Below are 12387 nucleotides of genomic sequence, written 5' to 3' on the forward strand. Positions count from 1 at the left end.
TGAGCTGCGGGACGGAAATAAACATTAAATCCTGACAATCCAATGAACCAAAAATACAGCGACAGAATAAGCTGCTAATTGCACACTCTGCTAGTGCCCGGCAGAGGCCTGGTACGGGACATCTGTGGGGTTTATATAATGCGTTAAAGCCTTCCGGGAGCGGGCAGGGAAGGGGGACACCCTTGTAAAGCTGGGGGGGCTTAGGCAAACCCCACCTCCCTCCCTGCACTGCCTCCAGGGAGGATGAGGAGGCATGGGGGTCGTGGCTGGGGGACACACACATTTTTGGGGTTCACTTGCCACTGCCAGCTGCAGCTATACCCATCCCAATCATCCACGCTGCTTTTATTCGAATAACACTGTTCTCCCCCCCAAAAAAAAGCAGTGTATTTTGTTGTAGCTGTGCGGATGCTCCTACTTCTCTGCCCCAGCGAGACCTCGGAGCCGCGTGAACGGCCCCGTCCCACACTAACCCCTGAATAAGCAGCCTCTGTTCCCCTGCGCGGGCACAGGAGCCGTCCGGCAGTCCTGGCGCCGGCAGCGATTCCTCTGTCTCTTCCCCTCATTTCAAAGTCATTTGAGTTTCTGCATGAGAAACACTGACCGAGAGCTGCCTTTGTCTTCTTTTGACAGATGAACGGGACAGAGTCCAAAAGAAAACCTTCACTAAATGGGTCAATAAACACTTGATGAAGGTAAGAGTCACGTATTTTATTATAAAGCCAGTTAAATGACTGCCTGTCTGTCCGTTCTGGCTCAGGGCTGGCAGATAAATGCCTTTTTAAATTTTGTTTTTTCTTTTTTTTTTTGTCTGGCAGTTTTTGCATTGGATTTGAGTGTTCATACGTGTCTGTACTCAGAGCAGAGACAGTCGCAGTGGAAATGTGCCGGTGCCTTTGGAGGGCACTGTAACATCACCACGCAGCCCTTTTTATTCTGTTTGCCTCCTGAGCACCCGGTTCTTGCTTTAACACGAGGCTTGGGCATCCTCCTGCTGATGAAGGAGGGGATCCTGGCGTGGGGCTGCTCCCCCCCTCATACCCCTCTTGCCAGGGCAAAGGGGCTTTTTTGTCTTTCAAAGGATGCTCCTCTGTGGAGAGGAGCCCTGAAGTGTGCAAAGGGAGATGCTTGCAGCTGTAGGTAGCTAAGCAGGATTAACATCACCCCACAAGGTGCCTCCTGCTTTTCTTGATAAATGTCAGGTGTTTTTTAACTAATTCCCCATTTGAAAAAAAAAAAAAAGAAAAGAAAAAAAAAGTCATTTGGGCATTAGGCATTACAGCTGTGTTTTACTGCCAGCTTTGCAAACTTCTGTGCCAACCTTTTGGCTACTTTCTAGATCTTACAAAGGAGGGGAAAAAAGACAAATCTTGAGACTACCTGCTTGAGGCTGCTGTGGGAAGACATCTGGGGATTCCCAGCTGAGTAAAATCCCAGGACAAGGTCTGGGTGTCTGGGGAAGAGCAGGTCCAGAGGCTGCATGCAGTCAGCCAGCTCTTGCCCCGTAGAAATGTCATTTGCTCTCAGATGGAGGCTAGGTGCCGTGTTTGGGAGACGCTGTAAGGTAGTGTAAGCAATTAAACCACCGCTTCAGGACTGAGCTACCCTTTCTGCGGAGGTCTGCACGCAATTGTACAGGATTGCCTCAAGTACGGATGGTTTAACGGCTTGATTTCGTGCGTAAAATTTGGCAGCGGCTTCTGCCAGGTCATTTGGGAAATGGGAAGCCGCTTTCCTTAGCGATGATTCTGGAATAACCATTTTAAATGGACGCGGCTTGGAGGGAGACGTCTGCTTGCAGATGCCACTGCCTTCCTGCTGTGCTCTTGCAACCAGCGGGAGAACGCGGGGGGGGCAGCGAGAGAATCTGATGGCTTTTCCTCCCCGGCTCTCTGCAGGTGCGCAAGCACATCAATGACCTCTACGAAGACTTGCGAGATGGCCACAACCTCATCTCCCTCCTGGAGGTGCTGTCGGGAGTGAAGCTGGTAAGTCCCCAGGGCTGGGTCGCGATGCTGCTGCTCCCCCCCAACCCTGCCCCGAGCCCCCCCTCCGTCCTCCCCCCCGCTCCCCGCCGCACCCAGCCATCAGCTGTCATTTCTTATGCCACAGTTCTGTTTTCGAATGTCTGTCGTTGTTTCTTTTATTATTATTACTATTATCATTTGTTGTTGTTAGTATTATTATTTTATTTATTTTCACTCAAACCCGTGTTGCCCAGGCTGGTCTCTTGGATACCACCAAAACATGCGACTAAAGCCGCTGGCTTATGGTGCCCTGAGTGGAGCCCTCTTTTTGTGAAGGCTTACACACCTTCATCTTCTACATTTGGCTCCATATTTAGAATAACGGATAATAGTGGCTTAGACTAAAACTGTTTCTGTGACAGCGTGCCCAGCAGTTTAGCTCAGATTTGACACTCCTGCCCCGTACTCAGCTCCTGCATGAGCTGGATATCTAGCAGTCGGTGGCGTGCAAACCTTTTCCTGCATCTTGAGCATCGTAGAGTCCCGTCCTTCCTCCTCCTCCTCCACCTCCTTCTCAGACTGACACATTCACTCAGCTCTGGGAAGATCCCGATTGCTGCAACAGGGTAGCACAGCAGGAATTATTTTAGTTTTCCCCTAAAATAGGATCTGGGCAAAGATCTCCTAACTCCCTCTGTTACCCTCCAGAGATGCCAAATCAGTTTTTGTGGGGGCTGAAAAATTGGATCGAGCTACTTGTGATCCAGACAGCTTCCTTCTCTTTGCTTTGGCTCTCAAAGCTGAAGGGGAAATTTCTGTGCTCGAGCCCTGGGTGTGCCAGAGATCCAGCTGCCTTCATCCCTGCTCTTTTGTTTTCCCTTTTACCTGGGTGTTGCATTTTGGTTTCCATTCTGTCTCCCTGTTGTGTCACCCTCCCATTGCCGCTCTCCCTCCCGTCCTCGTTAGCAAATAGAGCCGCCAGCTCAGAGGAGCCTTCGCCTGGTGAGAGCGCCGGCCTGGTGCCGTGCAAGCAGTGAAGAGCGTGAGGAGGAAGATGATGATGATGAAGAAGTAGGTTGAGTCTGCCCCGGCCGCAGCGTATCCCTGGCGGACACTGGAGTGCCGTCAGATAGTCCAGTGCAGCCCAGCATCGCTGGGCGCTCCGACCTTCCCCTCTCTTTGATTTCAGCTGGGGTTTTTGATAAAACCCACCCAACTCGCCCAGGGTGGTCAGCCCAAGTGAGGGTCTGCGGAGGGGAAGCTGTAAGAGCGGAGAGGCACTCGATGCCGCTGTCCTCGTTACTGGGCTGTGTTCACGTTAGCTGGATTATCTGCGCGCGCATTGCAGTGTCGGCCTGCAGTCAGGGCACGCCACCCACCTGGTGTGACAGCATGTGTCCCCCCCACGGGGCGGGAGGGGACAGGGACGGGGTCCTGCACGCTGCTCCCGGCTGGGTCCCCACTCGCTCGACCCTCGGGGGGGCCGCTGTGACGGCTGCTCACATCGCACTGCATGGACAGGCTCCGGGCACAGGCACCTTCTTTGGGGGGCTGGTGCCATCCTGGGGTCCGGGACGCGAGCAGCAACCCCGTGCATGTGAGCGGAGATGGGAGCGAGCACAGCCCGGCCCCAGCTGAGGGTTACCCCGAAGAGGCCAGACCCCAAAACCTTGCTCAGGTGTAAGAGAAGGTGTGTTTTCCAGTCCCGTTGCTCTTGTGCGCAGTGTCACCTCCTGCCTGGAGCTGCGTAGAAGGAGCTGGGGCTGTAGCATCTTCCCACCGGGCTCCGGTCCCCTGCAGCTCTGCACAGCCCGGCCCCAGCTGAGGGTTACCCCGAAGGGGCCAGACCCCAAAACCTTGCTCAGGTGTAAGAGAAGGTGTGTTTTCCAGTCCCGTTGCTCTTGTGCGCAGTGTCACCTCCTGCCTGGAGCTGCGTAGAAGGAGCTGGGGCTGTAGCATCTTCCCACCGGGCTCCGGTCCCCTGCAGCCCTGGAGATGTTCCTCTTGCAGGGACAGCTCTTTCCCTTCAGGCTGGGGAAGGAAGGTGACCCAGAGGACTTGGGGTGTCCTGGCAGTTCAGAGCATCCTGGTGACACTTCCTATTGAGGCTGAGATCAGGATTTGGGTATCGATCCTCCCGCACCTGCTGATTCAAAGCAGACCCAGCATCCCACATCCTTCCCCTGGCCACAGCTCAGCCGCCGGGTGTACCTCGGAAAATCCCTTGCCTGCAGCAGCGGCGATGAGCACAGCCCAGGGCATCTCATTTCTTCCCTCCCCAAGGGTTCAGAGATGATACCTGGAGCAGCGGCCCCTGCCCGCGTGCGGGAGGAGCCGAGCCAGGTCTGCGGGGGCTGATGCTGAGGTTGGGGTTTCTCTGCCATCAGCGAGGACCCGTGGCCGGTCCCTGCCTGGGATCTCGGAGGCTGAGCTGGTCCTGCCTGCTGCCGGCAGCCACGCAGTGACGGGCTCAGAGCCTGGATGCAGACCCTCGGGGTCTCAGAGGAGGTCGAGTTCTCAGGGTCTTCCCACCTCCGTGCCCCACCGTGGCCTTTTTGCCCTCTTTCGGCAGGATCGTGCGTAGTAACGACTTTGCCTCCAGAGCAAGAAGATAGAGCAGGGCGTGTGGAGTGCACGGGGGCTCATACCGGCACGCTGAGTGCGGGGGGCTGCCGCAGGCGGCTCTCGGGGGCATGCGGGGGGAGGCTGTGCATGCGGGGTGCTGCCGTCCCGGCCCCACGAGCCTGACCCAAAACTTGTCGTCTCTCTCTTGCAGCCACGTGAGAAGGGGCGGATGCGTTTCCATCGGCTGCAGAACGTGCAGATAGCCCTGGATTTCCTGAAGCAGCGACAGGTAAGGGCTAATTTAGGCTCATCTGGAAGAAGAGCTGGGTGATTTACGGTTCTTTCTCCTGGCCAGGGCTCGGGAAGGGTGTCGAGAAGCAGTGTCAGCCTGTGCTGGTAAGGATGGCTGTCAGGGGACTTTCCCCTGTAGGCGTTATGTGCTTTCAGAACCACCCATGCGGTGCAAAAACTAGTATCAAAATGCGGGACCACGCTCCAGTTCTAGGAAGGGGTTTGCAAATGTTACAGACTGGCACTTCTGCGCCCCGAAAGCCTCACCAGGGGCTCCCCGGTGGCAGATCCCAGCGGTGGGGATGGATGGCTGTGGCATATCTGTACCTTCCCCCCAGCTTTAGGGGGAGATGCGGCAGCTGGATTCTGCCCAGCCCCACGCAGCCACGGCCTCGGCGCTGGCACAGCTGGGTGTCTCTTTGTGCAGCATCACCCTTCTGGATGGTAGCACGGGCATATCGTCCTCCCATGCCGCCCCAGGGGAGCGTCGCCCTTTGGCTTTCAGAGGGCAGGTTCCCTCCGCTGGGCTTTTGGGAGGTGCTGGCCTGGCAGTGCCTGTGCAGCTGGCAGAGACCAGGCATCCTCTGCACCCCTGGGCAGATCCCACCCGGAACAGTGGGATGCATCCCAAGACTTGTTGGCTCCGAAACCCCCGCAGCCCTGGGGCTGGGTGTCCTGTTCCGCCTGTTGGGTCAGGTCTCCCCACCGTGATGCTCCCTAGATATGCCGAGATGATGATAAATTGTACCAGTTCATGCTGAAGCAGAGACTTTTCTCTCTCTCTGCTGGCCTGAGGGCACTGAATAAATTTAAGCACGTGCCCCACTCGAGGGAGGGTGAGCTGCTTCCAGCTCCTCCCTCCTCCTCCTCCCCAGCCCCTTGATAGAGACATTTTGCCAGGGGCTCTTGGGAGCTTGTTTCTCTACTTGGATGAAACAGCTTTTTCCTTTGAAGTGTAATGGCCTGGTGGCAGCGGCTTTGCTGGGATGTCTTACCCCAGACACTCCTACTAGAGACTGATCGTAGGGTCCCGCTGAGTGTTGGGGAGCAGGGAGTCTCCCATGGGGACCCCGCTGGGGGAGAAGAGCCCAAAACCTGTGGCAGCTCCCAGGAAGGCAGCTGCAAGGAGAGCAGGAGCAGCGGCCGGGCAGTACCGCTCCGGTTTGGATCCGCTGAAAGCGCCGAGGCTGGTGCTGCAGGCATCTCCGCACGGTTCAGGGACTGCACATGCATTTAAACCACCCTTAGAGCAAAGCAGCCGGGAGGGAGCAGCTCTGGGACTGTGTGGGGCCGGGAGTCTGCCAGGACAGGGGCTTTCGGTGGGTGCTGGGGAAGGACCCTCAGCGAGGACAATGCTGGCGTTTTTGCCTTTGTTAGGGCTGATTGATGAGCAGCTTGGTTTTGAACCCAGGAGGGAGTTAATAAAGCTCGGCCATCCTTTTTTAACCATGCTCTGTGGTCTGTAGCTATTAAATTATGCACCAGTGCTTGGGGCTTCGGGGACGAGGCACTTCTCTGTGTGAGCTGAAATAAAGCCATTAAGTGCTGGGAAAGCTCTTCTAGATGGAGAGTGCTAGAGATGTCAAAAATCCTTCCTTCCCCACCTTCCCGAGCTGGGGCATGGGGTGGCCTTGCTGCCTCTTTGGGAAACGCTGGGTGTTGTGTGTCCGCTCCTTGCCGGAGTGGTTGGGATGGCCCTGGGGACAGCATGGTTGGGGAAGTGTCCCCTTGCTCTCTGTGGATGAGGCCGATGGGGAGTTTTGACCCTGTCGCTTCTCTTTCAGGTGAAACTGGTGAACATTCGCAACGATGACATTACAGACGGCAACCCCAAGCTCACCCTGGGGCTCATATGGACGATCATCCTCCATTTCCAGGTAGGTCCTTGCTGAAGGATGCGGGGCGGACGGCGGGAGCACGTTGTCTCCTTGGGGCGTTGGCGTCCATCTCTCTGCATGTTTCGTGGCGATGCTGGCACGCGGATCGGTCCGGAGGATCAACACGCGTTGGAGTGTCATGGAGACCGGTGTCGGAGAATAGCAACACCCTTTTCTCATCGTTTACATAATGAAATCATTAATGATGGGTTGTGTGCGGTGGCCTCCCGGTTGGCACCAGTGTTGTTGGCGGTAGCTGTTTGCTCAGCTGAAGTCTTTGGAGGAGAAGAACAAATTCGGAGGGGGCCGATGGGGGGACAGGCTGAGCTCCCACCCACACGGGGCTGTTATCCTGAGGCGCTCCCAGCCCTTTGGGTGGTCAGTACAGCCACGGGATCTTTTGTTGGGATGGAAAATGTCAGCTGCGTGACAGTGGTTCAGGACAGTGATGGGAGAAGCTCTCTGACCCAGCTGGCATGCTGGGGAACGCACTTAGGACCGTCTCCAGCAATCGTGTGCTATAGATGTTCTTGCAAAACAGGGTCTCGGGTCTTTAATAGCCTCAAATTATCCAATTGTAGCTTTGATGCCCTCTGGGGGACGACGCGTGGTCCCTAATGCCACCAGTGCAGTTGGCATGTGGGGCTTGCTGAGCAGTGCTACTGTCAGCAGCTCGTTAGCGATGTGGCATTAGCTCTGGGGCCGTCTCTGCTGTGGGACTGAGCCCGTGGGAGCTGCTGTATCCCGGCTCCCTGCCATATCCCGGCTCCCTGCTGTATCCCCGCTGGCATCTTCCAGACGAGACTGGCGCTGGCTTTGAGACCTCGTAAGGAAGATTTTTCATTTTTGGAGGATGAGTGGGCAGCGCCCTGGGGAGAGGCTTTTGAAGAGGACCATGGGGATAAATAGGGTGGAAGGCTGCTTGCTGACGAGGCGCTCTGCCTTGTGTTTTCGCCTTGGGAAGCAGCCGGGGTCGAGCAGGGTCTGGATGCTGATGAGTCACCGTCATCTCCGGTGAGGCCCTGGCTGGTGGCATCCTGTCCCCGCTGTCCTCCGGGTCGCCCTGCCCTGGTGCATCCTCTGCTGCAGGAGACCAAGAAGGGGAGATCAGGGGGTCCTGGGTCTCCTCCGTGCCCAGCTGGGATGGGATGCTGCCATCCTGCTGGGGGGACACAGTGTGGGTGACAAGGGGCCCCCAGGGGAGCTGGGCTGGTGCCGGCGAGCCTGCGTGTCGTCTCCCTGCCTGCGCTAACGGGATTTTTTCTGGGGTTGTAGCTCCATTGTGAACCTCTTAATCTCCTGTGTCCCAGTGCTGCTGCCTGGAGGCAGGCGGCTGGGAAAGCCCCGGAGAGAGGTTTGGGGTGGGCTGGTGCCGGTGCAGAGCCCAGGCACTGCCAGCTCTGCAGGGAGCTGGAGTGATGAAGCCACGGGGGCTGCTCCCCGTGCCCTGGGAGCTCTTGGGGTCACCGGGTTCCTTAGTCATCTCCTGGGTTGCTCCTCGTTGAGTGTTTCTCCCTTTCCGGCTCTGCTCGCTGGGGTTGAGTTCAGTCCTCCCATCTCTATGCCCCCTGCTCCCCGTTTTCTGTCTCACCCCTGCTTTTGGGGTGTGTTTCCCTGCTCTGGTCCCTCTGAGCTGGCAAGGAGGGTTGGGATGCTGCGTGCTCCTTGAACCCCTGCCCTTGGTGGCATTCGGGGCAGGAGGGAGGCAGAACGTGGGGCTGACCCGAATGGGGAGCATCGGTGCTGCCGTAGCCTGTTGGGACCCCACAACTGCGGCTCCCCGAAGCGATGCCGGGTCCCCAGGGTACCTTGGGCTGCCCCGCCGTGCCCCTGAGCTAGGTGACCCTCGCAGGAGGGTGGGCACGTGAGCGGGTCTCTTGGGGCTCTCGGCATTAAAAATTAAGGAGTAAACCTCCCGAATTGGAGAGAAACACTCCCGTGGGAGCCGGCGCAGCGTCTCCGCGTCTCTGTTGGCGTGCATGCAGAGCCGCTCTGACTCCTCCCTGCTTTTTTTTTTTTCCCCCATTTCTCTCCCACCCCTTCCTTTATGCTACCTTTGCCAACCTTCCCTGGGTTTTGTGTTTTTTATCCCCCTCTTCCCCACCCTTTCCCACCCCCCTCCCCGCTCCGCTGCCTGATTCCTGCTCCCTGTTTGTGTTGGCGAGGGCCGTGCTCCAATTACCTCATATTTGGAGAGAAGGACGCCGCAGCCAATCCCTGCTCCCTCTGCTTTTAGGTCAAGTGATTTCTGAACTGCAGTGAGATGCTTTGAATTTGTCTTCTCACAGCGCCCAGGCTGTAAGATGGCTGTCTGGAGCGGCGGCGGCGGCGGCAGGGCTGGCGGGAGGGAGCGGCGGCGAGGGGCAGTCCGTGGCACGGTGTACGGCGTGCGTTTGATCCGATGAAGCCCGGCTCGGGATTTATTTGGGAGCCGGTGACTCGCTTAGCTGCGTTACTGCCGGCACTGAGGAGGAGGAGGAGGAGGAGATGGGGAATTCTCTGGGCTGCGTTAAAGAGCCGAAGGAAAAAGCTGTGGGAAAGCCACCCCTGTCTCCCAAGAAAAGGGTCCGCTTTAAACGGAGGCGGAGGGGGAAGAGGAGAGCGATGCCGGAGGCAGCCCCGCAGGAGGAGCCCCCAGCCCTGGAGGTGCCTGAGGATGAGGAGGCGACGAAGTCAAAGGCGGCCCCCCAGCAGGAGGGAGGAGAGGAGCCCGCCGGGACCTGGCACCGCGACGGGGACCCCAACCCGGCAGCCTTACACCCTGGGCTCATCGTGCAGGTGAAGGAGCGGTTTCAGGGAGAGGTGCAGAAAGCTCGTCTGGTGCTGGAGCCGCAACGGCCGGGTGCGGCGGGGGCTTTCCTGGAGGAAGGCACCACCGTCATCGCCCGCTTGCTGGAGAACCCGGCCGAAAAGGACTGCGAGAAGGCGGTGAGCCGGCTGGTCGAGCTGCAGAGGAGCGGTGCGGGCAGCCGCCGGGCCGTGCTGCTGCCCCTGCGCGGGGGGATCGATGGCCGCGTTGATGGACTCCTGTCCCCGGCGAGCACGGTGTCCGGCGAGGAGCCAGCGAAGAGCCGGGAGTCAGGGACCGGCAGCGCCCTGGATGCCTGGGGGAAAGGAGGCAGCCACGATCCCGGCTCCAGCACCCCGTGGACCTGCTCCTCCGCAGCAGAGCCAGGCACCGTTTCGGAGCTGTCTACGCCGTCCCCCATGGTGGATCAGCTAGAAAACCCCAGCGTGGGGAGAACCTCAGGGTTGCCGTTGTTTCGGGCCGGGGAGGGAGACGGGCATGGACTGCCGGCCTCCCGCAGCCTGTCCTCCTTCAGCGGGCGCAGCGGTGGGGTGGCCCGGAGTTCCTCGGGGTACGGCAGCGACCCGGCACGCCAGCCGGCCAAGGGCACTGGAGCCGGTGGGACCACGGCATCTCCCTCTGAAGGTGGCCGCAGGCTCGCTGCGGAGGGCCGGGCTTGGAGGGGGAGCTCAGGGAAAGCCGGAGGAATGGTCAGTGTCTGCGTGTACTCTCGCCCCCTTTTTGGAGTGGGGTTGGGGGGGGACCTGGTTCAGTGGACCCCAGATCCTGGTGGCCCCTGGGGACGGTCATCTCGGTGAGGTGCAACCTCGTGCTGAGCGCAGATGGGAGGGCTCTGGTGCGGAAAGCTCCCGAAGCCTTTTCCCCTCTGAGCATCTCCACCGGGAAAGCATCCCCGGGGAACCGACCCATCCCATCCCTCGCTCCTGGCACAGGCAGCCGGAGAGCAGCTCCCACCGGAGTCGGTGGGTGCGGCCGGCGGTCACGCAGGCTCTCGGTGCCGTTGCGTTCGTCGCCGTTGGCAGCGCGCTTGCTGTCGCCGGTGGCACTCGTGCCCTCGGGGCTGCTGGGTCGGGTGCAAGTTTTGGGGTGTCCCCTCCCTGCTGCCCATGCTCAGCTCTCAGGCGGGCGCCAGCGGGTGAACGTGGAGGTGCGGGAGCTCTGCCTCCTCCGAGGGGGCTCCGAGGGGATGATGCTGTGTTTTGGAGCCCGTTGTTGCTGTTTAGAGGTCGCTCTTTGGGGGTGACAGGGCGAGCTAAAGGTGCTCTTGTGTTTGGCCAAGCTCTGCACGCCTCAGGACATGTGTGTGGTTGGAGGGGCAGGAGAGGGGCTGTGGCCCCCAATACCTTTGCCGTGTTGGGACCGGTGTCGCAGCCACCATCTGGCCTTCACCGTCCTGACACCGGTTGCTTGATGTTGTTGGAAGGGTTTGGAAAGGGCTGGCCCCGGGTCCCATGAGTTTTCACTCTCTCTTCTCGCTGGTGCGTCCCTAAATCTTTGTCCTGACACAGACATGTGAAGAAAGGAGGGTGGAGCTGGTGCCGCATCCTGCACCTCCGTAAGCGCATCTCTAGGAGGGTCTCCTGCAAGCATGCCCTTGGGGAAAGGCCCAGCGGATGGAGAACCCCAGTTCTGGGTGAATTATTAAAAATAAAGGATTTATCTGAGCTGAGTGCTGCAAGGAGCTCCCCGATGGGCAGCGGTGCTGGAGAAGCCCAGGTGGGGCACAGCCTGTGGGTGGGTTCACAGAAGGTATCATTCTGCTCTTAATTAAGAGCTGCCAGGTAATCAATAAGGGGATGCTGAGCAGGTGGAGGTTTGTGGGTCCTTCGCTGCAGGCATGGAGGGTCCCATCCTGCTGCTCACCCAGTGCATTGCCCTATCCATCCTGGCTCTGCCGCCGGGTCCCAGCATCCCTAAGGAAACCGGGCCCCGGGGCTGGAGGAGTTAAAGGCAGCGCCGGCGGTGTGGCAGCGGCTGACAAAGAGCAGTTTTGTGTGTGATGAGCGTATCAGGCTCGGGAGAGGGAGGTGAGCTGCAGCATACCAATTACACCGTCGCTCGCCGTGCTGTGCCTCGGCAGCATCCAGCATCCTCCTTGCCGGTGGGAGAGGCGGCTAATCCTGCAGGTCCTTGCCTCCTGCCTGCACAGGGATCTCTGGCAGCTGGGACCTGTGCGATGTCAGCACCCAACCGGGTGTGGTTTTGGGGAGAATAAAGCAACTGGGTGTTTTCAGGATGAAGGGGGCTCGGTGGGGCGGTGGGTAGGGCTGGGTTCTGGCACACCTTCTCCCTGCAGTGCCGGGAGGAGGAATCCAGTGAGCAAACAGCCCGCGTTGCCTTTCCACAGGCACCCCGGAAAATACGAGCAGCTCGCATCCTCCCCTTTGTCTGCCCCTTAATTAAGGGGAGGTAATTGTACTAATTGGGGAGCTGGGGGGGGGATGGGTGAGGAAGAAGCCGTGCCAATCAGAAATATGCTGGCATGCGGAGACACGTGCGTTTTGTCACGTGCAAGTCTGGGATTCGCAGCCAGTCCTGTGCGTCTGTCTAAGATGAGTCTGTGACTGTCGGTCTCTTTTGTTGGGGAAGTGGGTCACGGCACCCCTGGTACCTGCCTTTCCAGGCACAGCAAGGCAGAGGGGGGATGCGACAGCCTTCTCCCCATCCTTCTCTTTCTCCTGGGATGGAGCCGGTGGCCCCGCTCCAAGCGGCTCTGCTGGCTGGAGCTCGGGGAGAGACCTTTGCCCCATGTGTCCTCTCCAAAACAGCACCTCCAAGTGCTATTTGCCACTTCTTAAGTTGATATTTTTTTACAGCGTGATGCTCAAGGGGGAGCATCCCCTGCCATGCCGGCAGCCCCCTGCGAGGGATGGCGTCA

General features: G+C 58.8%; 2 protein-coding genes across 19 annotated transcripts in view; both read left to right on the forward strand.

Annotated features, from left to right (window-relative positions):
* Positions 1 to 12387, forward strand: part of MACF1 (microtubule actin crosslinking factor 1) — a 147515-nt gene that overhangs the window by 36026 nt on the left and 99102 nt on the right. For all 18 annotated transcript variants that reach the window (XM_049820638.1, XM_049820631.1, XM_049820635.1 and 15 more), the window contains exons 2-5: positions 634 to 695; positions 1899 to 1988; positions 4744 to 4821; positions 6608 to 6700. In XM_049820638.1, the coding sequence (XP_049676595.1) occupies positions 634 to 695; positions 1899 to 1988; positions 4744 to 4821; positions 6608 to 6700 (323 nt within the window). The remainder of the gene's footprint in view (positions 1 to 633; positions 696 to 1898; positions 1989 to 4743; positions 4822 to 6607; positions 6701 to 12387) is intronic.
* LOC126047253 (translation initiation factor IF-2-like) lies at positions 8757 to 11565 on the forward strand. The gene has a single exon (XM_049820651.1). The coding sequence runs from the start codon at positions 9188 to 9190 to the stop codon at positions 10304 to 10306; it is 1119 nt and encodes a 372-aa protein (XP_049676608.1). The 5' UTR covers positions 8757 to 9187; the 3' UTR covers positions 10307 to 11565.

The sequence above is a fragment of the Accipiter gentilis genome, chromosome 17, assembly GCF_929443795.1.
Source record: "Accipiter gentilis chromosome 17, bAccGen1.1, whole genome shotgun sequence".
Classification (NCBI taxonomy): domain Eukaryota; kingdom Metazoa; phylum Chordata; class Aves; order Accipitriformes; family Accipitridae; genus Astur; species Astur gentilis.

Excerpts from the sequence above, each read along its gene's own strand:
- LOC126047253 (XM_049820651.1), top strand. The coding sequence starts at position 9,188 with ATGGGGAATTCTCTGGGCTGCGTTAAAGAGCCGAAGGAAAAAGCTGTG.